Source organism: Mastigoproctus giganteus, chromosome 1 (assembly GCF_048544385.1).
Source record: "Mastigoproctus giganteus isolate SK-2022 chromosome 1, ASM4854438v1, whole genome shotgun sequence".
Classification (NCBI taxonomy): domain Eukaryota; kingdom Metazoa; phylum Arthropoda; class Arachnida; order Uropygi; family Thelyphonidae; genus Mastigoproctus; species Mastigoproctus giganteus.
Window position 1 is genome coordinate 45,864,396 of NC_143575.1, and position 27,456 is coordinate 45,891,851.

Here is a 27,456-nt window from a genome sequence, read left to right on the forward strand (position 1 = left end):
ACGATCTTATCGACCTATTGCCCTCCTTCCTGGATTAGGAAAGGTGTTTGATAGGATGCTGGCGAGACGGATTACTGACTATACTGGAAAAAACTTAGGCTGGTCTGGCAGACAATATGGTTTTACTCCAGGTCGTGGAACAGAAGATGCGCTTCGGGCATTGCGAAACTGTATATTACGCTCGAACAATAAGTATGTCCTTGGAATCTTTATTGACTTTAATGGAGCTTTTGACTCCATTCAATGGAGCAGCGTTCTTATGATGTCGAAACTTGCAGGCTGTTCAACTAAGATCTTTAGGATGCAACTAGAAACCAGGTCACAGCAGGTTTTGTTTGAACTTAATAACTGGTGTAGGTTACATAAACTGACTGTATCAGGAACCAAAACAAGGACAATGGTCTTTAAGGATCAATTTTCGAGTAGAAGATCCCCGGAAGATCCTTGTTAGAATGAATGGGTCGAGCCTAAAATCGGCAAGGCAATTAAAATATCTAGGCATTATGTTTGACGGATCTTTGACTTTCAACTCACATGTTACTTATCTATCAGGAAAGGTGAGGAAATTTATTGGGATGATTACTGAAATCACTAGAGTTGGCTGGAGAATAAAGGTAAGGCGCTGAACTTGCTATATGAATGTGTATTTACCCCCATGGTAACGTATGGTGCACCAATTTGGTTTGAACGTGTAAGTGGAAAAGTATTTACTTGAAATCTCAGTTCCATTCAAAGAGTAATGCTCCTTAGGATGTGCATGGCATGCAGAACTGTGTCGACCCCAGCTTTGCAGATTGTGACTGGAAAATTGCCTATTGATCTGCATTTATTTTATTGTGCATTGGCTTACTTCATCAGCCGTGGCATTCCCTGTTCTTTTCTGAATACAGGTGGACATTTTGGCAGATCCCAGGAAGGAAAGGACAAGAATCTGGGACGTTTTGGTAAAAGTCTGGTAAGAGCGTTGGAGTGTTTGTGATAAAGGGCAGATTACACAAAATTTATTTTCCAGATTTAAGAAATGCAGCCTCGATAAAATTCAAATGGTTTGCCCCAAACTTACAATCTATGTTCTTATTAACTGGTCATGATCAGTTAATGCAAAGTTGCATGATTTAGGAATTAATGAAAGATCTAGTTGCCATTGTGGCGAAAGAGAATCATGGGAACATATTATCTACAACGATCTACGAATTGAGTTGGTATCTCGGGTTAGTAATCTCAATCTTATGGCAGAAGGCTGCGAGACAATTCTAGTTGATAAACAGGAGAACTTGGCTTTCCAAGCCTTTGCATCTGCAATATTTCTTAGGCGGAAGACTCTTCTGCATGTGGAAGCCTTGGATTTGTAATGCGGTATGGTATATGCCGAATTACCTAGAATTCTGTGAAATCGTGGAGGCTTGAGTCTGCTATATCCACTGCAACTCCAGCTCCTTGTGCTGGCATTTCTCTTCTCGGCAGCTCCTAGCGCTGCTGGCTTTCCAACAGACTGTGAATAGATGCAGATCTTTCCAATGAAATTTGGACTTTGTCTGAAATTTAATTATATTTATATTTTATTTTTTATGTAATTTGATTATTTTTCAATTTATTCATATCAATCTTTTTTGGTCATGGCAGGTTTTTTCCCTCCCTGTACTTGGGCAAACAGGAGAGGGAGTATATAAGAATACTGCTAAATTATGTGTAACTGACAGCGGGGTTACCATTGGTTGGCTGGGACCGCTTTATGTAATAAATATCAAAAAATGTATGGTCATGACCTTGAATCAAAGGCTCAGTCCCCTGAATTGAAGAAAAGACAATCTGGATCAAATGTGATGATTCTGCTTAACCTATTTTTAACCAGTTATTTTTTTAAGTATTTTTTTTTTTAATCTCTTGGAACCAGGAATACTACAAAGCATATCTATCGCAATTGCGCATGCTGTTCGGAGAAAACAGACGGTAAAGTGGGCTTTGGGAAATTGGCGCTAGCACCATGACAACTTCCCTTCACACTCGACACTTCCCATTCAAGAATTTCTTGCAAAGCGGTCTCATCATATTTTGTGGTCCCATCCGCCATATTTAACTGGATTTAGCTCCTCTTGATATCATTATTTATTTATTTACTGCTATTATTATATTATTTTATTTATTTATTTTTATTTATTATTATTATTATTTATCTAATTTTTTTTACTTCCCAAGCTTAACGTCCCCTTGAAATGTGTGTGTGTGTGTGTGTTATGGAGGTTTAATGCGCATAAGCTTCTGGGGCTACAGTGCACCTATCTTGAAATGTTACAGATTTCCAACGACCGAGGGTTTTTTTTTATTCAGAACGCGACATAGGAACTACACTGGTGTGCAAAACTTAAGAACCAACACTATTTCTAAAGGTTACAACCACAAAATCAAACTAAACAGCCTGTGCCGATTTGCATAACTGTGGCCATTCAGTAGAAAGCTGGTGCACATGCGAAAATTTGAATCGTGATGAGAGGACTCACATAAGCAGATAAAAGCAGCAGTTCAGCAGTTATGTGCAAATTACCGAATGGTGAGCACGATTGTTACAGACGTGCGATTGGTTTCATACAGTGCTACAGACAACGAAATGGCCAGTAGACAACATCTGGATGACTTTCCCCGGGGTCGAATAATTGGGAAGGTCGAAGTGCGAGGAGTGAGTGTGGCTGTAGAGTTCGGTATCGCCCATAGCATCGTCTCTCGTGCGTGGTCGGCCTTCAGAACGACAGGTACAGTGTTCGAAGGACCAGTGATGGTCGTCCACGAAAAACAACCCCCAATGATGACCGCTATATACTCCTACAAGCCAAGAGGGACCGACACCAGACTGCGAGATCCATTGCAAACCAGCTGCACAGGAGCACAGGATGCAGGATGTCGCGGTTTACTGTGGCCAGGCGACTCCATAAAGGTGGACTGTTTGACCGACGGCCAGTATGCCGTGTTCCTTTAACACCTGCCCATCGGAGACACCGTTTACAGTGGTGCATCGAACACAAAGACTGGACAGCAGCGCAATGGGGTAAGGTACTTACTGATGAGAATAGATTCAGTCCCACAGCAATTCTGGACGTCAGCTAATCTGGCGAGAGGTTGGCACACGGTATCACCCCGAAAACATCATTGAAAGGGATCGATATGGCGATCGAGGTGTTCTCGTCTGGGGAGACGTTATCTTGGATGGGCATACACAACTCCAGATACTGGAAGGCGGTATTGTAACCGGTGCACGCTACTGTACTGAGTTAATCCTTCCCCATATGCGTCTGTTCCGAGGTGCCATTGACCCCGAATTCGTGTTTATGGATGATAACGCCACACCCCATCGCACTGCAGCTGTTGATATGCTTTTGGAAAGTGAGGACATTGTTCGTATGGATTGGCCTGCCCGTTCCATTGATCTAAATTCCATCGAACACATATGGGATGCTCTGGGGAGAGCCTAGCGGCACGTCCACACCCACCAGAAAATGTTCACCAACTGAAGATGGCGCTGACAGAGGAACGGACGATGTTGCCGCAAGAACTTATCAACGACATTGTTCTAAGTATGGACAGGCGGTGGAGAGGCGGTGTTCTAAGTATGGACAAAGCCTGCATCGACATTAGGGTGGCCATATCTCCTATTTAGGACCACCTTATTCCTTTGTTCCATCTTTGGCAGTGATGCATCTGTATCATGGCAGCCAGTGCTATGTTTCCATTTTTGAATAAAGTCCCTCTATACCGTTTTGTTTCCGTTGTTCTGTCGGTGTTGTTTCCTTCATCATTTCTCTACCTCACGAGGTTCCTTTGGTATGCTTTTCCCATATCCAGGCCACTCCTACGAGAAGCTGCAGGTGAAAACCTGACTGATCCTTAAGTTTTCACACCAGTGTATTAGAAATTTCAAGAAAAGCCTATTAGGAATTCTTCCAAGAGTTGCAGAAGCTTTGGAATCGCCCTCCGTAGCCAATGGTCAAGTGCGAGAGTACAGAAGTAAATGCGCTTTGAGTGACCATGGTTCAAACTCTCATGATTACTAAATATAGTAATGTTCTCGTATCTCTTTATCTTGTGAACTTCTCTGACTTCATGATAACCCATACTGGCTATTCGGTTACCGAATAGCTGTTAAGCTTTATCATTTCCGAATACTAGTTCAGTCCCGAACTCTGAATCACATCTCGTATATTGCAAACTATAATTGCATTTATAATTTTTAATTTCATGTTGATTTGGAGAAATTCTGGATAACTTAATATTTGCTAAATTTAAATTTAAACATTCTTTTAAGTTTCCGTTTTTCTTTGGGCACACTTTCTAGGGTTCAGGTTTTCTATGGGCATTTTTTTAGGTTCGAGTTTTCTTTGAGCATTTTTTTAGGTTCGAGTTTTCTTTGAGCATTTGCTTAGCCATAAGCTTTCTAAAATTATGGGTATACCTCGACGTGGTCGGCTACTAGATAGTGTTTCTTTCAGCAGGAGTCGGCAATCTACGCTATGCTTTGGTGTAGTTTCATCAGGTCCATCAGCCCATCTCCTAATGAAAAATAATGTTTTAACAATATTCTCTTCTTGCAGCTTCACTAAGAATTAGCATGTTTCACGCTAGAATTACATTCAAATGTGGTTTTTGACAACTTATGCACTAACATCACACTAAACAGGACTTCAAAACCTTCTTCTTATACATGACTCGAAGAAGCAAGCATTATGCAGCAAAGCCACGAATTGGGAATCTGTAATGGATATCATTACCAACTATAAATTTAATTAGAAAGTCTGCACGAAATTATTGTTAATTCCAGTATTGGTTTTTCATTAGAAATTGAGGCAGAGTATGAAGGTGTATTTTGCTACAGTGAAATCTGGTGGAAAAATGGCTAAGTAGAGTAAAACTACAGTAAACGCTTCTTTTAACTCCGCCATGAAATTCAGGGAAAATTGAAGTTTATTGAGAAGTTATTTGACTCTGAGTAGTTATGGGATTTAACCATTCTAGCAGATATAATCCAGCATCTAAATAAACTGAACAGCAGACTGCCGGGGAAAGGAAAATTAGTTTGTGGCATGTTTTCAGATGTTTAGTCTTTCCAACTGAAACTCGGATTCCTTGCTAAACAGTTGGGTGAAGGAAACTTCTACCATTTTTCCCTTGTTGCAAAGGTGTGCCGTAAGAAAGAAGCATCACTGAAATTTAAAAAATAAATAAATAATAAAAAAATCCTGAAATTATGCTCTAACCTCTCATAAAATCCTGAAAATTTCTGTGAGAGGTTTAGAGTTGCTGCAGAAGGAATTTCATACACGATTTCAGGATTATGATGAACAGTTCAAACATATTTTCTTGTTTCAGAACCCTTTCACCTTTAAAATGGAAGCATCTGAAATTTATTAGCTGGAATTCATTGACATGCAAGCTGTTGATGAACTGAAAGACGCCTTCTACTAAAATCTCAGTCGCAAAAATATTTAATTCTGTTTTAGATAGATCGCCCTACCTACATCCTCTTATATCACCTCTTTGTTTAGTTTTCTCGAAATCCACAGTTTCTCTTACGTAAAGGGTTCTGATTCTGACTACCCCTTTCCTCCTCGCACTTCCGCCAGTAGTAAAACATTTCTCTCAGCTGTCAGTTAGAATTCAGTTGTAGTGTAGTTAATGACTTTTGCTTGTATAAAATGTGCGCATAACCTGTTCTTATCGTAGTCTCTCAATTTACCAATTTCCATTATTATTTTTCAAACAAAAAATTATATGTTACAATTGACTTGTTGCTTTTTAACCTTCATATCTACATGTGGACACACATGTGGGGGACGTCATATGTTTTGTACCTGTTTAGCTCTCGACTTCCCTGTACACAATACTGAACTAGTGTAAGTTCGCACCGGTCTAGCAGAACTAGTTAAAATTTTATAAAAAAATATTATTGCTGTTACACTTATTACTACTCTACTGCCCTCGCGGGTAACACAGTGGTTATGGTCGCTCTTTTTTCATGGTCTAGAAAAGGCCCAAGTTCGAATCACGTTGAGACAATAGGATATTTTTCATAACGTCGCTGAGTTATTAGGTTTTGGACAGAGGATTGCATGGTTTTATATTCCAGAAACCGGGTTTTTCGTTTAGCAAAACAGGCTAACCGACAAAGAATAAACGCAGTTACAGACAAAATATACTGACTCCTCATGGTTTTAGCTCACACACACACACACACACACACACACACACGCTATTATACCATACTTTACGGTTTAAAAAAGAATAATCGACGCGAACCAGTTAAAAAATTTGCGTGACCCCACTGCAGTTAGTAAATGAATTTTTCAGTTTTGATTTAATCCATTATGACGTAATACTGGATTTCGGTATGTAGTATTATGAAAACCTACCATAGATACTCTAGCATAAGTTGACCCGTAGTTTCGGAACTCGGGAAGTCAGAAAATGTATTAACCCGTGTGTAAGCCGATATTAGAAAATGTGCTTTGAGACGTAGCCGAAACTTCCTGACCGGGGGGCTCACATCTGGTGAGTATGGGCTTGGCACACCTAGGGTCCTGAGTGGATATCATCATTCTTCTCTCTCTTGGTGATTCCCTTTTACTCTCTCTCTCTCTCTCTCCCCAAGGGTAACTCGGGAACTTTTTTTTTTCCTGATGCAGCATAAGCCTCAAGTTTCCTTGCATCATATGGCTATTAATAATAATAATAATAATTTTGTATATTTCAGCATGAAGAAATAAGGGAAGTGTGCAAAACTATTTTCATCCGAAACTGTTTTGATAGTAAATGAATAGAATATTTATATTCCATTCATTTACTATAATTTATCACTTACCTTAATATTAAATGTTTAAGGAACTGTTTGAAATTGTTTGAAATATTGTCTTGTTTGCCAAAAACAATTAAACATAAATAATAAAACTTTGAAAATGCAATTTTATGCAGAGCCACGAAATTTCCTCATCGTCATTGTCTTCGCTGTCGCCAAAAAATAGTTTAGCTGCATCTTCTGTAATTTGTTGGTGATGGTCATATACATTCAGGCCTGACGTAGCCGAGTAGTGAGGAGCGCAGGTGTAGTAGCATACTCTCTTTGAGTGGACCGGGGTTCAAGCCCGCGACTGCTAAATACGATTAACATTTGTATTGATTGATTTATTGTAATCTCCACTGACCTGGTGGTCGTGCCCGGAGTATAAATAAGAACATCAAATGAGTTATCATTGCTAGTTTCGAACTTGTCTAATTCTTCAAAAATAGCGTTGTAATTTGCAAAAATAGCTTCCGCCAGAGCATTTACTAATGCCGCACTTAAAAACAACAAATGTAAGTGCTATAAAATTCGAGAAATGCACTTTCCCCTAATTGTTCTGCACAACAAAAATTAGTAGCGACTTTTCAGGTCTTTATCTCGACTAGATATGGAATACGCACTCACTCTATAAAGAACTGAGAACAAGGTGGGTTTTTCTTGGTAATATCAAAAACTCATAAAAGTTATCAACATAAATTTTTCTCCGTATGTAAAAACAAAAACTGATTCCTAAAATTCCAAAAAGATGTTGAAAATCTACTGCTGGCTCAGAAAGACTATCCACATTTGACATAGCCCGTAACTCCCACTGACGTCATACGTCTCTTCGACGTATAATGTAGTCCTGGTTTCACCATTCGAAAATATGGCAGACGTTGTCTGCAAATTGAATATATTCTATGTTTGTATTTCATGTCTGTAACCTGAGTATATTCAGTGATCAGTTTTCCTCATTTTCAGGGGGGAAAAATAATATATATATATTGCTATCGTCTGGAACTGTATCCCCTCCCCAAATAGTGCTGTTTTTGATCCACACAAATACCAAGCACATCTCTATAATTATGTCAATTCTTACGCACAGGTGCATATGGGCTTATTGCTCAGGTAGCACGTCATGGTGAAATAATAAAATAAAGTTCTTACACACATATTAACGTTTGTTGATAGTTCTGCTGAATCGCTTACATTTTTTCCGCGGCATTTCTACCGCAACTCGTCTAGCTCGTTCTCTTGACAAGAATAATTCATTCTCTTTCCAGACCATTATATGTTAAAGTCTCCAATTGCCAATTCTTCTGGCTAATAGAGCTGGACATGTGAGCTCAACTAGAGAATTTTAATACACCTATGCCCTGGTCAATAATAAACAACAGGTCACAATCCGCCAGTGGAATGCTAAATCTCAGTTCTGTCTGTCTACTACCTCTTTTGTCATTTTTTTTTTTTTTTTTTTGTTTTGTTCTGATTGGCAGCTGCATTTTTAACCCATCTTTCTTAATGCATCATAATGAATAAGCGTATATGTTATTGCACCTGTTATCTTCACCAAGGCTGTCCGCATGTAATAACTCGACTCCTAATGGATGGATTTTTATAAAATTTTGTATTGAGCATTTTTAGAAAATTTGTCGAGCCATCCGAAATATCATTAAAATCGGAACAGTAGAAATCCAAGAATTATTTCTTTGTCCGCCCGTCCGCATGTAATAATTCAACTCCAGGTGGATGGATTTTCATGAAATTTTATATTTAGCTCTGTTCGAGAGAACTGTCGAGCTATTAGAGATTTCATCAAAATCGGACCAATAGAAACCAGCATTTATTATTATTTTTTTTTCATACATGTCACGTAGATCATCCATATACCATATATTGTAGCTGATGCACTGGATATTGTTTGTTGCCGTGCGCTGATTGGAGGAACGAATGGGTAATATGGTGGATGCGCAGAAACGAAATGCACTCGTTTCGTACATGAAAGTCGTTGCTTTTCATTTTATTTTTTAACAAATGATGTATTATTACTATTTGCTAACGCGCGTCTATCCTGAAATGTAATGCACTGAAAGTCTCTTGAAAGATATGGTATGTTGGGATACAAACATTTGCTCTGAACCCACGCCAAGTGGAGGCATTGTTCTTCATACGTAACAGTTATGGATATTCACATCGCCGCTTAGCCATAACTGAGCCTCATCGGTCCATATAACATATTTCTTAAAATGTCATCTACCTCTATCCTAGCCAGAAGTCAGACGGTAAAGTCGATGTATTCTTGAGAACCACATGATATTAAAGAAACCTTTACAGAAGGATCGAAGAAAACTTTGTGGTATCTTACCCAGGAGCAGCCCTAGATCAGCTGTCAGCAACTGTCGCCCTAGGCGAATGGAATCCGCTCTCATCCCCTCAAACTCTAAAAGCAAATGAAAGCTGAGGTATTTTGTTAACTGGAAAACATTTTGCTGAATGGCTGAGTTATTGCTTATCAGAATTGAAAATTGGATCACCTTGACCTAATGTTGCAAATAAAAGAATTTCGCTAAAATATTATTTTTCTTTGCAAAAAATAAAGATTTAAAATATTAATAAATTCTCAGAAATATTACTCCGTACCAGCACGAAAAACGAAATAATGACATCTCTAGGTTGTTTATGTGTACCCTCGTGAGGATTATAGCGATTATAACCATCCTACTCCCACTCGGGTCTTTTCCGGCTGGATAAGGCCCGAGTTCGAATCCCGTGAATTATAAGTGAAATTTTTGTGGGCTTTTTCTCATAAAGTAGCTTACTTAGTTGGCCTCCTGCGAGGGTTGCTTCGTTTTTTCCCCCCAGAAACTTGGGTTTTCATACAGCAAACCTGGTGAGAATACACGCAATTCGCAGTTACAGGCACAGTAAAATAAATAAATAAATTTTCTGTTTATACTCCGGGACGACCAAACGGTCAGAGGAGTTCACAAGATAGAATACAAGAAACAGCACCGTATTCAGTAGTCACGGGCTTGAACCCCGGTCACTCAAGGCACGTGTACTTATGCACCCGCGCGCCTGACCACTAAGCTACGGCGGCCTATGAGTAGTGGCCCCCAGGTCTATCAGCGCCCTGTGCGGAACTTTTGGTGCGCCGGCCCTGTGTTGATGCCTCATAGCCTTAATTTCTTTCGCACTTAACACATAACATGAGTTTCTCCCTGGAATTTGGCTCATTAGGCAACCACCTGATTCTTTTTATATGGATAAAATTAAAAAGAAAAAAAAAAAATCAGTTAAAGCCAGCCGAGAACAAACTCCTCTGTCCATGTGTAATATGCCCATAAATTGCATGTGTTCTCTGTTCGATTTGCCCATTTTGTGACGAAAGCCCAAGTTTTTGAGTATATGTGGTGGGGGAACTTTGCTATTCAAACCTGAGACCGACTAAGCCACGAAGCGAAAAAAACCTTTAAAGGTTTCTTGTGTCATTGACGAGATTCGAATCCAGACTTTTTGCACCAGATATGGAGAGGAGGGCAATTATAGCTATTCTGCTACGCGCGCGGACCATCTATACGGATAGCGCCCCCCTCCCCCCTTAAGGGACGGCGCCTAATTCGTTGATATGGACAGGCGATTTGGGTTCAGTTCCGCTCGGTGAACAGTTCTGCCACCGGAATCAATTCTGCCGCCAAAAAAGTTAGGTGATGTCACTTTTACATCGCTCGCTTCTTCTTCTGTGGCGTCCTGGTAGAATCTATTTATTATAATGTAAAATGACCAGACGTCCGGGATTATGCAGGACAGTCCCAGATTTCAGTCGTTTGCCCCGTTTGCAAACTGTCCCGGATTGGACATGTAGCCTCCATACTTAATGGCAAACATAATGCAAAATCATTTGCATTATGTTTGCCGGGAACCAATGGTACAACGGAAAGGGTTTTTTCGATAGCAAACACGGTTAGCTGTGGACATCAACGAAAACATAGCTGTCCATATAAACGCCGAAAGCAATACTACAAGTTAAGTGCAATTTTGCTAATTCTTGTGAAGAATTTTACGAAGAAATAGCAAATACACGTGTAATGAAGAATTATTAAGAAAATTTCACTCAGCGGAAAAATATATTTAATTATATTATTTAATTTCTCTTGCTTTTATTGTTAAAAGAAGTATGTACCGTATTATTATTATTATTATTTCACAGAAAAAGCCTAACCTTTTTTCACTAAACAAAAATGAAAATCGATTAAAAACATGATCCCTCTAATAAGTGTTTTTTCCCCCTTCTAATTAAAATTACTGTATTTTTCTCAGTTCACATCCTTCACGCAACCTTCTGTTCATTACGTAGCGAAACGCGCGGTGTACCATATAATGAATTTCAGCCTTTCTTTAAAAAAAAAAAAAATTATATATATATATATACAGGGTGTCTCAAAAATACACGGCATAACTTCAGGAATGAGTTCCTCATATGTAGACAATAAAAATATTCTATATCAACATAGTTCCGGAAATGCTTGGTTCCCGAGTTATTAACCGGAATGTCTTATCTCCCGCAGGTGATTTCCTTCATCACAAGGTACTGACAGAATCTGGTGGTTTTCCATTCCGACCATGTACTCAAATCAGGAGCAATCGGTGGATAGGTAGGTGGATAGGAGAGGTGGACCAACTGCCTGGCTTCCACGCTCAACTGATTTAAACCCACTAGATTTCTTCTTGTGGGCCATTTAAAGTCATTGGTGTATTCGACTCCGGTAGCTGATGTGGAAACTCACCGCAATAGAATTGTGACAGGTTGTGAGACAATACGAAACATGCCAGTAATTTGGCATCGTCTTCGCGAGTCCATGAGACGTCGATGTGAGGCCTGTATTCAGGCAGAAGGTGGACATTTTGAACAATTACTGTAAGGTGATGTGAACAGTTAAGTGTCATAGACAGACCTTCAAAACACGGAAACCAAACATTTCCGGAACTATGTTGATATAAATATTTTTGTCTACATATGAAGAACTCATTTTTGAGACACCCTGTATATATATTTATTTTATGTTTAGTTCAAAGAAATCAATGTATTTTGTATGTGAATATTTTATATATATAATTTTTTTTTTTAAATATGTTTCTTGGGGGTGAAAAATCCTGTCCTCCCACATGTCCCGCATTGGAATGCTAAGGATCTGGTCACTTTAAATTGTAAAGTTAACTTAAGGAAAGTTAAGTTCGCGAAAAGTAACTTAGTTACTTTCAATTATTATTATACATATATATTTTTAACTTTGTCATCCATGGAAGTACATAATTTATTTAAAATGAGGAATGACATTCATTTTAAATAGATAGCAATAGTTACTTGAAAATTTCTGTAATCTAAACAAAAGTCTTAAAAGCAATCTTTAAGTTATTTCACGAAAAGTAACAAGCTTCCAATTATTATTATTATACATATACAGTATTTTTTAAACCTTTTGAACTCCATGAACGTCAAAATCAGTTTAACTGCTTTAATATCAACTAATTCTCTGATAATGACATTTTGAATCAATATTTTAGACCTAGTTTTGTTAAGGGTATTGTTTAAAGTTAAAAAAATTATTAAAAAGAAATTAGTATTAGTATTAGCAATGACCATGGTGCAAGAAAGCCGATGGCTTATTCTGCATCAGCCAAAGAAAATTAAAATAATAATAATAAATAAAAATAAAATAAAATAAAAATAAATAAAATAAAATTAAAAAAAATAATAAAAATACAATATAAGAGTTACTTCTGAATTCACGTAACCTCAATCCTTTGCTTTCACAAGATTTTTCCAAACTTATTACGTTACTTTGGGTGGGGGAGGAGGGGGAATGTTGTTAAAAATTACCAAAAATAACTTGTAACTTAGAGCTATCGCGCACAGGCGGCTTGTTGACCACTTAACCTTAGCGGTGTTTTAACCGCCTTGATAGAACACATTGTATTTGCCTGTAAACGCAGCGGTTTTAAAGAGGCAACTCGTTCCATTTTTGCAGCAGTGCGTTTCTTGAGTTGGCATACGAAACACTTATAAACATGTACACGCGAGTGGTGTGTACATGTTTACAAGTGTTTCATATGCCAACGCGGTTGTTTGTGCGAGCGGTCAAACAACTGCTTAAACTATAGTGCACAAACTGGCCACAGAGTAACATATTTTTAAAATGTTACTCTTTAAAATGCCCTTGAGTCAGGTTATTTTGATAGTGAAAAATTAATTATAGAAGTCTAAAGAAAGACCCACAATTTATAACAAAAACATACCAGAATATAGCGACTTTATCATGTGTAATAATTCATCAAATGATCTCTTGTTCATTCTAAAATATCCCCAAAATATTTTTGGTATATATACAAGTCATTATATAATTTGCGAAATTGACCCTTTAGCAGTCATTGGCTTATTAATGGATGGACCCACATTTTATTTTTTCGCTTTTTAAAAACGTAATAAGGACCATACTGCAGCTTTTTCCACGAAATGCCTTTTCATCTGTATTCATTAGATACGGTTGTTTGACCGCTCATGCGCGCATGTGTTAATATGTTCTGTCAAGGCAGTTAAAACACCGCGATGGTTAAGCGGTTAACAAGTCGACCGTGCGTACTAGCTCTAATAGGCGCCTCAGTAGCCAGGTGAGAAGGAGCAACAGTGCGTAGCACACGCTTCTTGATTAGACCGGGGTTCGAGCCCGTCACCACCAAATATGGAGGATGCGGAAAGGTCAGGGAATGACCACCGCATATCCCGGAGCAATATGGCCTTAGTTGCTAATGCTCCTAAAAAACAAAAACAAACAAACAAACAACTATCTCTAATTGTCACCTTCAACTTCTGATGAATGGTTAAAATGCAATACAGTAGATCTACTGGTGATCAAAACTTAAGGACCAACACTATTTCTCAAGGTTACAACCACCAAATCTTTACTTAAGGTTCTTTTTACTGATGAGAGTAGATTCAGTCTCAGCAGCGATTCTGGACGTCAGCTAATCTGGCGAGAGGTTGGCACACGGTATCACCCCGAAAACATCATTGAAAGGGATCGATATGGCGATCGAGGTGTTCTCGTCTGGGGAGACGTTATCTTGGATGGGCGTACACAACTCCAGATACTGGAATGCGGTACTGTAATCAGTGCATTACTGTACTGAGGTAATCCTTCATGTGCGTCTGTTCCGAGGTGCCATTGGCCCAGAGTTCGTATTTATGGATGATAACGCCACACCCCATCGCACTGCAGCTGTTGATATGCTTTTGGAAAGTGAGGACATTGTTCGTATGGATTGGCCTGCCCGTTCCATTGATCTAAATCCCATCGAACACATATGGGATGCTCTGTGGAGAGCCTAGCGGCACGTCCACACCCACCAGAAAATGTTCACTAATTGAAGATGGCGCTGACAGAGGAATGGACGATGTTGCCGTAAGAACTTATCAACACCATTGTTCTAAGTATGGACAGGCGGTGCAAAGCCTGCATCGACATTAGGGGTGGTCATTTCTCCTACTTAGGACCACCTCTTCCCTTTGTTCCATCTTTGGCAGTGATGCATCTGTATCATGGCAGCCAGTGCTATGTTTCCATTTTTGAATAAAGTCCCTCTGTACCATTTTGTTTCCGTTGTTGTGTCGGTGTTGTTTTCTTCATCAATTCTGTACCTCACGAGGTTCCTTTGGTATGTTTTCCCCATATCCAGGCCACTCTTATGAGAAGCTGCAGGTGAAAACCTGACTCGTCCTTAAGTTTTGCACATCAGTGTAGTAATCAGTTTATCTTTTATTTGTGCCTTTATTCTGCCACAGACGTTTTATCCATGTATAATGCTGAAAATAATAGGAATTCATCAACGAAGTCTACTTCTAAGTCGGAAGAGTAGCCGTTGGCTAATGCTATGGCTTTGGATCGAATTTCTTCTTTTGACATAGATTTATCTATAACAAAACTGAAGGTATTATGCATTGTACTATATACAGCACGTCGTTTTGTCATTTTTGTGACTAGTACGTCTATAATACGATAAAAAACTTGAATTCGAAATGTATCTTTTGCACTCAGTTCTGTTGGTACCAATTCCTCTGGGTTTCATCAGATGGTTTCTTCCTTTTCCGCTTTCGGTTTTCATATTGTTGTTAATCAGAATTTGGAACGAATTAGCATTAGCATTAGCATTAGTAGAGGCATTTGATGCAAGAAAGCAAGCTTATGCAGCATCAGCCAAAAAAAAACAAAAAAAAAAAAAAAAAACCCACTCTACTTCACCCCTCTGTTCATTCAAAATACCTGTCCAGCTGAGCCTTAAACTTATTTTGGCTATCAACCTCCACCACAAGGGATGGAAGTCTGTTCCACCAACCAACCACCCGCTGGCTAAAGGCAAATTTCCGCACGTCTATCCTACATCTGTCTTTCCTCAATTTGAATTTATGCCCTCTCAGGTGATTATTCTGAGCAAGAGGAAGAATCCCATCAGCATTGAGCATGCTTAAACCATTCAAGGCTTTATACACCTCTATCAGATCACCTCGCTGGTGCCTAGTCTCCAGACACTGTAATTTGCAAAACTTAAGCCTTTCTTTGTAAGAGCACCCCTTTGTTCCATTCACTAATCTTGTTGCCCTTCTCTGTACTCGTTCCAGCAGCTCTACATCCTTCTTGAAATGAGGCCTCCAGACCTGTATACAGTACTCTAATTCTTTTGCCATTTTTTCAAGATCATCAAATTTGCCTTTGTCTCGAACATCAATCAAATAATCCAGAAGAGCATCATATAATTTTACAATTACGCATACTCAATTCGAGGTTCTTGAATTGAGTTAATCTTGAATTAAGGCTGAGCGGTCAGGTATTTGGAACGAACGGAGGGGTGAAATGGGAGCGGGTTTTTTTTGGGTGATGCTGCATAAGCTTGCTTTCTTGTATCATATGCCTCTACAAATGCTAATTGCTTTATTCGCTCTGTCTATATTTTTTAGAAGATCTTCCCAAATGACAGTCATTAATGCTATTTCTAACCTGTTCAGTTTATTTATCAAAGTTTTTGCTTCATGGACCACTGCCAGATTTTGTTCTTCGCCTTTTGAGATATCAACGAGTCCTGCACGAATTTTACTGTAACATTTTTTTTCAATGATCTCGCAGCATCGTGACTTGATGACCATGTTGTGTCTGATAGTTTTTTGACCGAGATTGTATTCTACATCGTACTTAATTTAGACCATCTTTGTGGTGAGGCTGCAAAGAATGTGTACAGCGACTGTAAAATGCCGAAAAAATTAACGCAGCCATACAGCTTTCTGCAGATGTGATCCCTACTAAATTAAGACTGTGTGAAGCACATGGAACCCATACTGCTAGTTTGTGGATTTTCTTGAATCTGACTCCAGAATACATCCCACTGATATTAGCAGCGTTGTCATGTGGCTGAGATCTGCAATTTGAAGAAGAAGAAGAATCTTTATTGCAACGCTTAGAATGATAATTTACATAATATTAGTTGCAACAGCCCGTCACGGCACAGTGGCCAGGGGTTAACATTGTACTACAGAGACATTATTGTCTCAAAAACCAAAATACATAAATAAATAACAGAAATGATAAATAAGTGCAAAAAAAAGTACAGGAAAATGGAGAAATTACTTTAGTATACTACATATATAGAACATTAAGTGAGTGTACAATCATTTGCTTCAAAATACATACTATAAGGATATACATTGAAGTACATAAATATGTACATAGCACTTTGGGTTAAGAATATACATTGCTCAAGACTCAAATTATAATAGTAGTAGCCTTGGCCACTCTACTCAGTATTCCTTTCCTATGTTGTCTATCACGATAGAACTTATTGAAGGAAGTCAACATCTAGGTCTTGGACTCGAGATAGCATCTGCTGAGGAAGAAACCGGTCCGAAAGATGAAGGCGTCTTGCAGAGGACATAACTGGGGGATGCTCGTAGACGTACCGTTGGGATCTTCCATGCACAGTCTTCCCAGAAGGAGGGGAGGAGATGAGACCGGTCATGAGTTTGACTGTTGTGATGAGCCTGCTTTCATTAATGAGCGACTTGAGCCTTGGGATGATAAGTGCATTGGCCATATCGGTGGTCCGGAGCTGCGGAGGCAGGCTAAGTTTGTGGCACGCCCACTTGAGAAGCCAGTACTCGGATGAGAAAACTGGTTTGATGGTAGAAGGAGATGCAGATGCCCAAATCTCTGCAGCATAGAGAAGTGGCGGATACACTGTTGTTGAGATGTAACTCACCAAGGTGCAGATGTTGCTTACATATCCATCTCAGTCTGGTGGCTTTTGTGAGGAGTACGTCTACATGCTGGCCGAAAAGAAGCTTTGGATCGAAACTTATTCCTAGGTCAATGTGATGTTGGACAAGAGGGGTGGAGGCTCCATTGAGGGTTGGATAGGTTTTTGTTGGCCGTTTCTTTAACGCGAAGACCATGATTTCTGACTTCTCGGGATTGATACGCACACCAAATTGTTTGAGGTAGATACATATTGAGGAGAGAGTGGAGGTTAGCTCTTCTGAGACTTGGTGAGGGTTTTGGCTTGCCTTTATTGGCGTGAGTACCTTTAGATCGTCACAATATACCAGGATATTTAACTTTTGGATTACCAGTGGAGCAATAAGAGCTGTGAAGAGGAGGCCAGATAGCACTGCCCTGTGCGGGACTCCAACTGAGATTATTTTGCGGTATCGTGAGTTATCTATAATTTGACTATTCGGTTATTCAGCAGAGATGTGAGGAAAGCTAAGATGTCGCCTCCTATCTGATAGTGCTTTTCTAGTAGTTTTAGGAGAGACGGGATGTGCACGGCATCAAAAGCAGATTCAATGTCTATGTATGTGGCTGCTAGCTCATCTATATTCTCAAAGGCTGTGAGGATTGTGTTAGTTGTTGCTAGAAGGTTGGTCACAGTTGATCTGTGTGGGGGTGCATAGTGGATTTGTGGAGGATTGTATGGCAAGATTTGCTTAGTGAGGATCGGGAGCAGTATTTTTCTAACAGTTTCAATGGACAGGATGAATTTGAGATCGGTCTGTAGTGTTTCACAAGTGATGAAACTCGAATTTTTGGCCTTGGTTTGACTAGGTATTCCTTCCATTGGTGTGGGAAACAGTGCTTTGAGAGCACTGAGTTAAAGATATGTAACAGAGGTTGCAGGATGTAAGGACTCAGGCTCTTAAGCATAAATTGCGGAATCCCGTCAGGTCCAGTAGTAGAAGTTGATGGCATTAATTAATTCTTGTCTCGATTTTATTATGGTTGTCAATGGGTCAAAACTGGTGTCAGAGGTTGGTAGCGAGGGCTGGTTTTCTGGGTTGACAGTGGTGGTAAACCTGGTGATGTAGTCAAGCCAGCATCGGGGATCAAGTTGAAGGGGAAAACCTGAAGGGGTATCCTTATATGGAACTTTCCCTATGCGTATGGTCCTGTCAAGGTACGATTTGATCGCTGTGGATTTCTGGCGGTTAAACTCAGCTCGAGCTCTAGGGTAGGCAATTCTGTCCGTAACGTTGTGAGACTGCTTCCACAATTTATGTAGATGTTGCTTAAGGTTGAATCGCTTCTTCAGGTCGTGGGACGACCATGCTTTAGAGTAAGGGGAAATTGTGATCTTTCTTGTGGCCGCATAGCTCGTTACAGATATAGCCCAATTGGTAAGGAGGGCGACGGCTAACGTCACATGACTGTAGGGTCGACCAAGGGATTAACGACGCTGCCTCGATGCATCTCGGTATGTTTAGGAATGTAGGGCTATGTGACATGGTTTTATTCTGCCGATTTGGAAGATGGCGATTAGTTGGTAATTGAAATAGCATTAAAAGTGCGTCATGGTCAGAGTTGAGCACCGTCTCTAGGGTTTTATCGATGATGCATGGTATGGAGGCTAGTATTAGATCAAGTTGGTTAGGCCCACGAGTTGGGAGTTCGCTGACAAGGCAGAGATCTGCGGTAAGAAGGTGAGAGAGGAACATTTGCTTTAAGTTATTAAGTTGAGGGGTAGATTGAATTCACCACATACGATGCTTACAGTGGCTGGTTGCAGCTGGTGCAGAATTCAGTTTGCTACTTCAAGGATAAGGTCTTGAGATGGAGATGGGGGCACATAGACTATAGTCACTTGAAGTACAGTAGATTGGAACTTGAGTTTGACAGAGGTGGCTTCAAAATCTTGCGATTCACTTGAAATGGTAAAGATCAGTGTGAAGAGGTTTTGTCTATAAAAGATGGCTGTACCCCCTCCCCTCCCCTCCTGTTGTCTCTCGATGTAAGGGCAGATCCGTATCCAGCTGGGACGGTGATCGCTGAAGGGCGATCCAGCTGGGACGGTTCATAATGCCATGTGTCTCGCCAGACACTTCTTGACATTGAGGGTTTGGTGTCAGGTTGAATTGCGATATAGGTGAGCTCGTCTGATGCCTGGTCAGGTGGTTTGAGCTTGAAGCATGAGGACTGGGTTTAGCTGAACTTTTGTCTCCTTTTTTTCCTTTTTATCGCGTCTAGCAGCGCTTGTTGTGATTTTATGCTTTGTAACTGATGATGCAATAGCAATCCTTGATTAGTGAGTATGAGCTCTAGGTTGTTCTGCAAAGATGACAGCTGTTTTTGAAGATCCATCGTGTTGTCTCTCATCTCATTTTTTATTGTAATCTGTTCCGCATAAACTGAGTTTATTTTTTGGAAAATAGTATCGTAGCTATCATTGTCTGTTTGATATACTATTTGTAGGTCCGATGTGGTTTTGTCGGATTTATCAGGTGCGCACACGGACGTGGAGCTTTCGTCATCTGTTCTATGTTTATCAAGAACAAATGCTATCGTATCAAAAAGATATTTTGCATCATGCTTTTCAATGGGAACAAACATCAAGGAACGCTCATGTACTTCGCCATCTTTTGATACACATAACGAATAATGACCGACAACTAATCTGTGTGACTTATATCAAGAGTTGAATCTTCATTTTTTACGGAAAACTTTTTCTTTTTTTCATAACCAAATTCGTGTTTTCGCATATATCCGTCAGACATTTTAAATCACGTCTAACACAGTTAACACAATACTTTTTTCTAGGATCAGAATATGAAAAATTGAAAATACAGCTCATCAGTCTTCTTTTAAAAATCACACTATTTTCTTAAAATGTCACGCCACAAACTTATTCCGCTCTTTACTACCGCTCTGTTTACGTATAACTTCCATGTACATATTTGTGAGTACAACTATTTTGAACAGGAGGATGCACGTGTAACTCCCTGCGAAACAAGCCAATTTAACAAGATAAGCATGAGACAACAGTCATAGACGTTTATACAAGTTCATAGTGCATGCGCTGATCAACTGCTCATACTTGCAATTCTTTAAAAGATGTACGTAATTCGCAGTCAGTGTGTCAATATAGCATAATTTATTATAAGAAATATTTAACCACTCTTTTCCCACTTTTCAGAAGAAAAGTGCCTAGGGTCGACAAACATTAAAATTCGGCCCTGTTAATGACAGTAATCAGGGTAAGCTACTGCAACAAGAACTAAAAAACTATGCAGATGGGCTGAGAAATGGCAGTAGAAGTTTAACCTTTGATAAAGTTGATAAAGGAGGCGGACGCCTCTGAAAGCTACGGTTGTGTTTTTTAACGCTCTTATTCCGTGGTCTACATTGTGTTTTATTTCATACTTTATTTTATTGTACATACAGTGTATCTTATTTTATTACCAGTTTAATTTTATCTGGTTCTCATTATACTGTTTTATTTTAATAAAAGTTTATAACGGTTGGTGTAGCATATTGCAGTTATTATGAAGTTTTAAATTGATAAATGCAAGTGCTGCACATGGGTAGCAGTAATTCCAAATCAGAGTAGTGGAAAAAATTGTGTAGTCAGATATGAGGTTCTCTGAGCAGGGTAGACAGACCAACAGAACTCATGGGGTTTTGTCAATGATATACAGTAACTTTGCTGGCAGTGATAAGGAGGTGATTATCCCACTGTGCAAGACAATGGTTAAACCCCATCTTGATTTCTCCATAGAGGTCTGGAGGCCTCACTTTAGGCAGCATGTAGATCTGCTGGTACGGATGCACAGAAAGGCAACCAGATTGGTGAAGGGAATAAATGGATGGTCGTACCAAGAAAGGCTTCAATTCTGCAATTTGCTGATCACCATGCATTCCTAGTCTGAAGACTAGACACCTGCATGACTGAGGTGTGTAAGGCTTTGAATGGATAGAGATTGAGGTGTTTGAGGCTTTGAATGGATAGAGATTGAGGTGTTTGAGGCTTTGAATGGATAGAGATTGAGGTGTTTGAGGTTTTGAATGGATTGAGAAAACTCAATACTGATGGCATTCTTCCTCTTGAGCAGGCACGTGCGGGTACTCAAATTCAAACTAAGGAAGGGTAGTTGCAGTAGATGTGCGGAAGTTTGCCCTTCAGCCAGCAGGGGCTTGATTGTTGGAACAAACATCCATCTGTTATTGTGGAAGTGGGTAGTTTGAATAAATTCGAGCAAGAACTACACAAATTATTTCACCGGATGGACAGGTGATGTGCAAGTTTTTTTTTTTTTTTCTTTTGGCTGATGCTTTGTAAGTTTCCATTCTTGTATCATATGCTACTATTACTAATACTAATTAAGTTATATTAGTAACTAATTAGTATTAGTATTAGCATTAGTAGTTATTTTTTGCATCCGGTTCCTTTGTTATCTCCCCTTAACAAAACCCATGCTGTGACTTAAGTATAACTGCACTCCTGTCTAGATGGTCCTGCATTACTTCTTTAACCAGTGACTCCATTATTTTCCCTGGAACAGAAGTTAAGCTAATAGGGCTGTAATTACTTGTCGCCCTTTGATTCCCCTTTGTGAACTGGTTATACATTCTCACATCTCTCATAATTATGGCTAAGGGTTTGCTTACTTCTTTGCTGCCTCCCTTAATATAATTTGATAGATCCTAGCCAGACCAGGTGCCTTTTTTTATGTTTAACTTCAAATATTTCTCTTCAACTTTCTCTCTGTAAGTTGCATTTCTTGCAGTATTCTTGTCTGCCGTAAGTTTCATCAGACATCCATTTAGGCCTAAGCCTTGAACGCTATTTTTTTAGTTGGTGTGAAAAGTCTAGTAGCTTTTACGATTACTTCCCTGAATGCTTTCCATTTAGAATTTGTTGTTAGTGACTCAAGAGTAGGCCCACTGTATAGAATTATGCTGAGATGGGGGAAACTCCTGGTGCCGTAAGACAACTAACACACTGTATAGAATTATATATATAAAAAAAAAAGAATCACTTTCACCTCTACCTGCGGCTCTAGTTAATCTATTAGTATGTATATATCCCCCCCCTCCAAGCTAGCAGTTTCCGACATACCTAACACTACGGTGATAGCATCAACAAATATTCTTTCATCCTTTCTATTTAAGTATTAGTAAAATAATAAAAGGAGTTTACCTCAATATAGTACGTAGAACACTTCCTTAGATAGTATGAATCAGAGCTGTAATACTCAATACGTAGAACATATTGAGTATTACAGCTCTGATTCATACTTTCTATTTAAGTGTATCTCATCCCTGTAGGAGCAGTCTCGCCTGTTAACAAGCACAGACCACGCTGAGAAAAATATATTTGATTTATTTCATTAACTATATCCGACAAAAATAATAATTGATAACGAGATGACTATATTTTCGTTCACTTCATTAAACACAGAAAAATATATAAAAAACTTCAATTAATTTACGAAAAAAAAATCTAACGAAACGTAATGCACTGCGTTTATTAACCAACTTGTTTTTAAGCCTCTCTCTCTCTCTCTCTCTCTCTCTCTCTCTCTCTCTCCCCCTCTCTCTCTCTACGTGTTATTTCTTCACAAGCGACTCCATGTTCACGAGTCTTACATACCAATACATGCGAAGTGTGCATGGATTATCTAAATTTAAAAATTCTGCATAAGAATTACATTTAATCTATGAATTTATTTCTTCCATACAAATTTTGTGAGAAAAAGAATTTATAATAGTCGGAATTCTATTTATCAGATTTCGATGAAGTTTGGTATGGCCTTACAAATAGGCCGAAATATAAAATTTCATGAAAATCTGAACACTGGGAGTCAGGTTGTTACATGCAGGCTGACAGATGGATATGAAGAAAGCAATAGGCGCAAGCGAACGCTCTGTAAAACAAAAAATAAACTAAAAATAACTTGTTTCACCAAAAATATATTCAAGCCTCTTCGTGGTTTCCATCTTGTGCTTAGAGTCGATTAAAAGATTTAAAAAAAAACAAATAATAAAAATTTTAGATATAGCTTATCATAGATTAAAGCATGAAGCCTAAGGACAACAATAAGTTCTGTATCAATTTCTTGTATTCTATGTTTAATGACTGTACTGTAATTGAGCATCTTTGTGTAATTACTGTGTATGCCCTTGTCTCTTAATATTGTATGTCCTATCTAATCCAACCTTTGAACCTTGGCGTTGTTGCCGTAATGGGCACCGTTGTATACACGTTACCTGTACAATAAAGATTGTTTATTTATTTATAAAAATAATGTTTAAATTTCCATGCTAACTATCCTCACCGTCTGCAGATGATACTTGTACCTTACTAGTCATATCATGAGATTTGTGTTCATACTTCGGGAATGCAGCACTATCACACCACCCTGATGCCACTTTTTAGAAATTTTTTGCGCTTCAGTTTCTAATTTATATACTGTCAATTCCAAATTTCATCTCTCAGCAATACATGGTTTTCCACCTACAGGCGATCAAATTGATGTACTTTTAATTATAACCACTCTGTATATTATGATCGTAGCAGTTACTCTCTCAGCGAGGAAGATGTGTTTATTAATCTTTCTTGATTTATTTGTAAACGAATTATGCTTTTATTTAAATATATATTAGTCTGCATTTAATTAGTAAACCAGTCTTATTAAATGAATTAAATTTTATGCTGCCCTTTCTTCCCCGTTTTAGCATGCTAATACTACAGTATTTCTTTTTTTAGAACTACTATATTCCCACCATACATAAAAAGGCAAAAGTAAAGAATTAATATTCAGTTGAGCAAGTTTGCAACTTAAACTGTTCTTGTCATTCATCGGCAAGGCACACACTGTCAATCAACTATGTGGTATGTACCTGTTTGCTTCGATCGGAATGTCGACAGGTAAGAGTGACAGGTACAATGTATATGTTTATTCCAATTCTTTAACCTAATTGAAAGTAGCTTCAGTTATTTCTGTTTAATAATTAACTTGAATTGATTGATATAATTAACCTAACCAAAAGTATGCTCACCTAACGAAACTGACACTTTAGGTTATGTTCGGTTACGTAACGTAACGTTAAGTTTATAATTTGTAAAGTCATGTAATTTTGAAACGAACATAATAAATCATTTTTTGAGGGATTTATATTATGTAATTTGTCACATAGAGTCAAGTTGATTCAATCCAGGGGCTCACATCTGGTGAGTATGGGCTTGGCAAACCCAGGGTCCTGAGCGGGATATTATCATTCTTCTCTTCTTTGTAATTCCTCTCTCTCTCTCTCTCTCTCTCTCTCTCTCTCTCTCTCTCTCTCTCTCTCTCTCTCTCTCTCTTTCTAAGGGTAACTTGGGGTTTTTTTTTTTTTTTTTTTTTTTTTGGCTGGTGCAGCATAAGCCTCAGGCTTCCTTGCACCATATGGCTAATAATAGTAATAAAAATAATTTTATTTGTCTAGTCATAGAATTAAACATATACACAGTACAAATATAATCTTGATTGAGTATATGCATATACGCTCCCGCCTAAACGTTTGGAATCACAGCGTACGACAACAGTTTTCATTAATTTTTTTTTTTTTGAAATTAGCTATGACAGTGTAAGGTTTCATATCAGAATTTCATATCAAACATTGAAAAATTTTTACAAAAATATTGAAATTATTACTGTTGTAATATTAATATTAACAGCTATACTGATTTTTCATCAAAATATCCTCTACAAGATTTTACCGTTGCCCTACACAAACGTTGCATTCTGGCGATTAATTTTATAACAGTATCTTGACTAACATCACTCCTAGCGATCTGCAAGATTCACCATAAATTTTGTGAAGATGGGTAGACTTCACGGACTTGACTGTCTAGAATAGATGGTCCCATAAAAGCTCTGTTGGGTTTCAATCAAGCAATTGGGCTGGCCACAGCATAATTTGCAATATCCCCTCCAATTATTTAGTTGCTTGGAAGTCCCTGCACAGCATACAGCTGTTCTTCGGATCATTGTCTTGTTGTAATATAAAATTTCGGCTGAACTCCAGTATAGGGTACACCGATAAAAGCGAGGAAAGACGGCGGTGATTGATAGGTGAAAGCATTCCCACTCAGTGCTGTGATTGACAGTCGAGTTCTGTGATTGGGTAATTATTGTTGAGGCGTTTTCTTTCTGATTGTTTGGTGTCGTCGAGGAGGGGGGTGCTTAGCTTAGGTATGGTGTTTATTCCTCCCATCCCCCTGTTTTTGAATCGGAAAATGAGTTCGCGATCTAAAAACAGGGGCAATTGGGGGGAAAACACCCTAGGCATATCAACCTAGGAGGGGAGTGGGCGGAGTCACAACTTGTCAATCATTGCTTTCCCACTGTTTTGCTAGCTGCCATGTTGGACGGGGTACCCTAGTCTGGAATTTTACCAAAAATCGAAGTCCAAAGGATATTGCATTATGTTCAAGAATGTTTTTATATCCTTCTTTTCTTAAACTTCTTTCAATTTTTACGATGTTACCCACACCAGAAAAACAGAAGCAACCCGAAATCATGATGGAACCACCAACACGCTTGCTGTAGGTACTAAACAGTGTGACACCATTTTTTTTTTTTTTTTTCAGTTTGATCGTCTCACATAAACTCTACGCTCGGATCCAAAAATTTCAAATTTGGATTCATTCGTCCGTAGTACGTTTTTCCACTCTTCAGTTGTCCAATGTTAATGGTTCTTAGACCAACCCAACCGTTTCTTTCGATTTTCCGGTTTTAATAAGGTTTTTCGGACCGCTACACGACCATAAGACGAAGTTTTGTAATGGATGTAGACACGGGAGTTTCTCTGTTCGTATTGAATTCAGCTCAGATTTGTGGTGTGGTACGTCGTCGACTGAGTTTAGAAATCAATGTTATGGCCTTATCTTGTGCTTTCCTTGTTACTCGCGATTGTCCTGATGGTTTGTCCTTTAAACTGCCAGTCTTCTTGAATCGTTGAAGAAGTAGTTTGTACTCCATTAAATGAATGCCTAGTTTTTTTGCCAATACTGTACTTCTCATGGTATAACTTTATTTATAAAGAGTTATAATTAGCGCTTCTTTTTTCAACACTCAAGTTTCTGATTTATTGCCATTTTTGTCACGAAACACACAAAACTTACACCAAACACTCTTTCTGAACGATGGGTATTCGATTTTATAAGTTACAGCTCGTACTCCTCAATATATATTATTGCAAAACACTCTAGAATCAGCCACAATCTTCTATAATATTGAAACAGTACCCTCTAGAATATTTTAGAATCATCTACAACGTTCTACCCACATACAGGAATCTTCTACAACGTTCTACCCACATACAGGAATCTTCTACAACGTTCTACTACAATCAGGAGTCTTTTACACCTTTCTCGAATGGTCTCGTTTATTATAGAATTTTTTTTTATATTAGTTCCGTTTTTTGGTGTTTATACATAACAGAAAATATTTTAATAAAAATTAGTGAACAAGTTAGTCCTATTTTAATAAAAACTTTGAAAATGAGTGTATATATGTAATATACTCAAGCGGGAGTGTGTATATGAAATACTGTATACTCAATCGTGTATCCAGAGATCATCGTGATAGGTGATGGCAGTACCAATCAAAAACAGGATATACTATAATGTAAAATGTTTTCCATGAAGTAAACGGCATAGAGTGGGACAAGAAAAGGACCTAGATTCCTTCACAAAAGGTTTGGTAATAGGCAGTCACATAGATGGCATGTACCGTCGTCAGATAGTAGAAAGGTTTTGACACCTGAAATTGACTGTTCAAAACATCGTATTAATGAAAGACCATTCATCCCAATCCAGGTAGGCCACCATTAGTAACCGTAGAGTATGTTAAGAGGTGAAACAGAGAAAGGAAATCACAAATGTACCTTAAATGAATTTATCCGTGAGACAGTTGACAGAACTAGAATAAGTATAGGACCAACAGAAGAACTCTTCATGGAGTATATTGCCATGGTACCATGGATTACTGATGAACCCACAATTGTTGTTGCTGCCTATTGTAAGAAATTGAAACAATGTTCCATGTCACAAAGCAAATTCAGGACAACAGTGGTTTTAATAGGGCGATACTATACGAGCTTGAAGCACGTGTTTTCTGTGTGAAACTAGATGGGCGTGTCAGAAATGCGACCTGTAGCACAATGTAAACTGCACGGGCGTTTTTTTGTCAGTCTCAAAATGTATTTTATTCCGGTCAGTTGTGTTTCAGAACTCTGCGCCGCCCTAGCCGAGTAGTCAGCGCGAGTGTGTATAAGTACACTTGCCTTGAGTGA

General features: G+C 38.7%; 1 protein-coding gene across 8 annotated transcripts in view; it reads left to right on the forward strand.

Moving 5' to 3' along the window:
* The window catches only part of Cdk12 (Cyclin-dependent kinase 12), a 621,218-nt gene that overhangs the window by 134,358 nt on the left and 459,404 nt on the right, over nucleotides 1-27,456 (forward strand). For 5 of the 8 annotated variants that reach the window (XM_090372485.1, XM_090372492.1, XM_090372479.1 and 2 more), the window contains one exon: nucleotides 23,885-24,046. The exons of 1 other annotated variant lie outside the window; for it this stretch is intronic. In XM_090372485.1, the coding sequence (XP_090228611.1) occupies nucleotides 24,006-24,046 (41 nt within the window). In that variant the 5' untranslated portion in view covers nucleotides 23,885-24,005. Of the gene's footprint in view, nucleotides 1-23,884; nucleotides 24,060-27,456 lie in introns of those variants that run through there. 2 more of the 8 variants (XM_090372509.1, XM_090372473.1) reach the window with 2 other exon arrangements.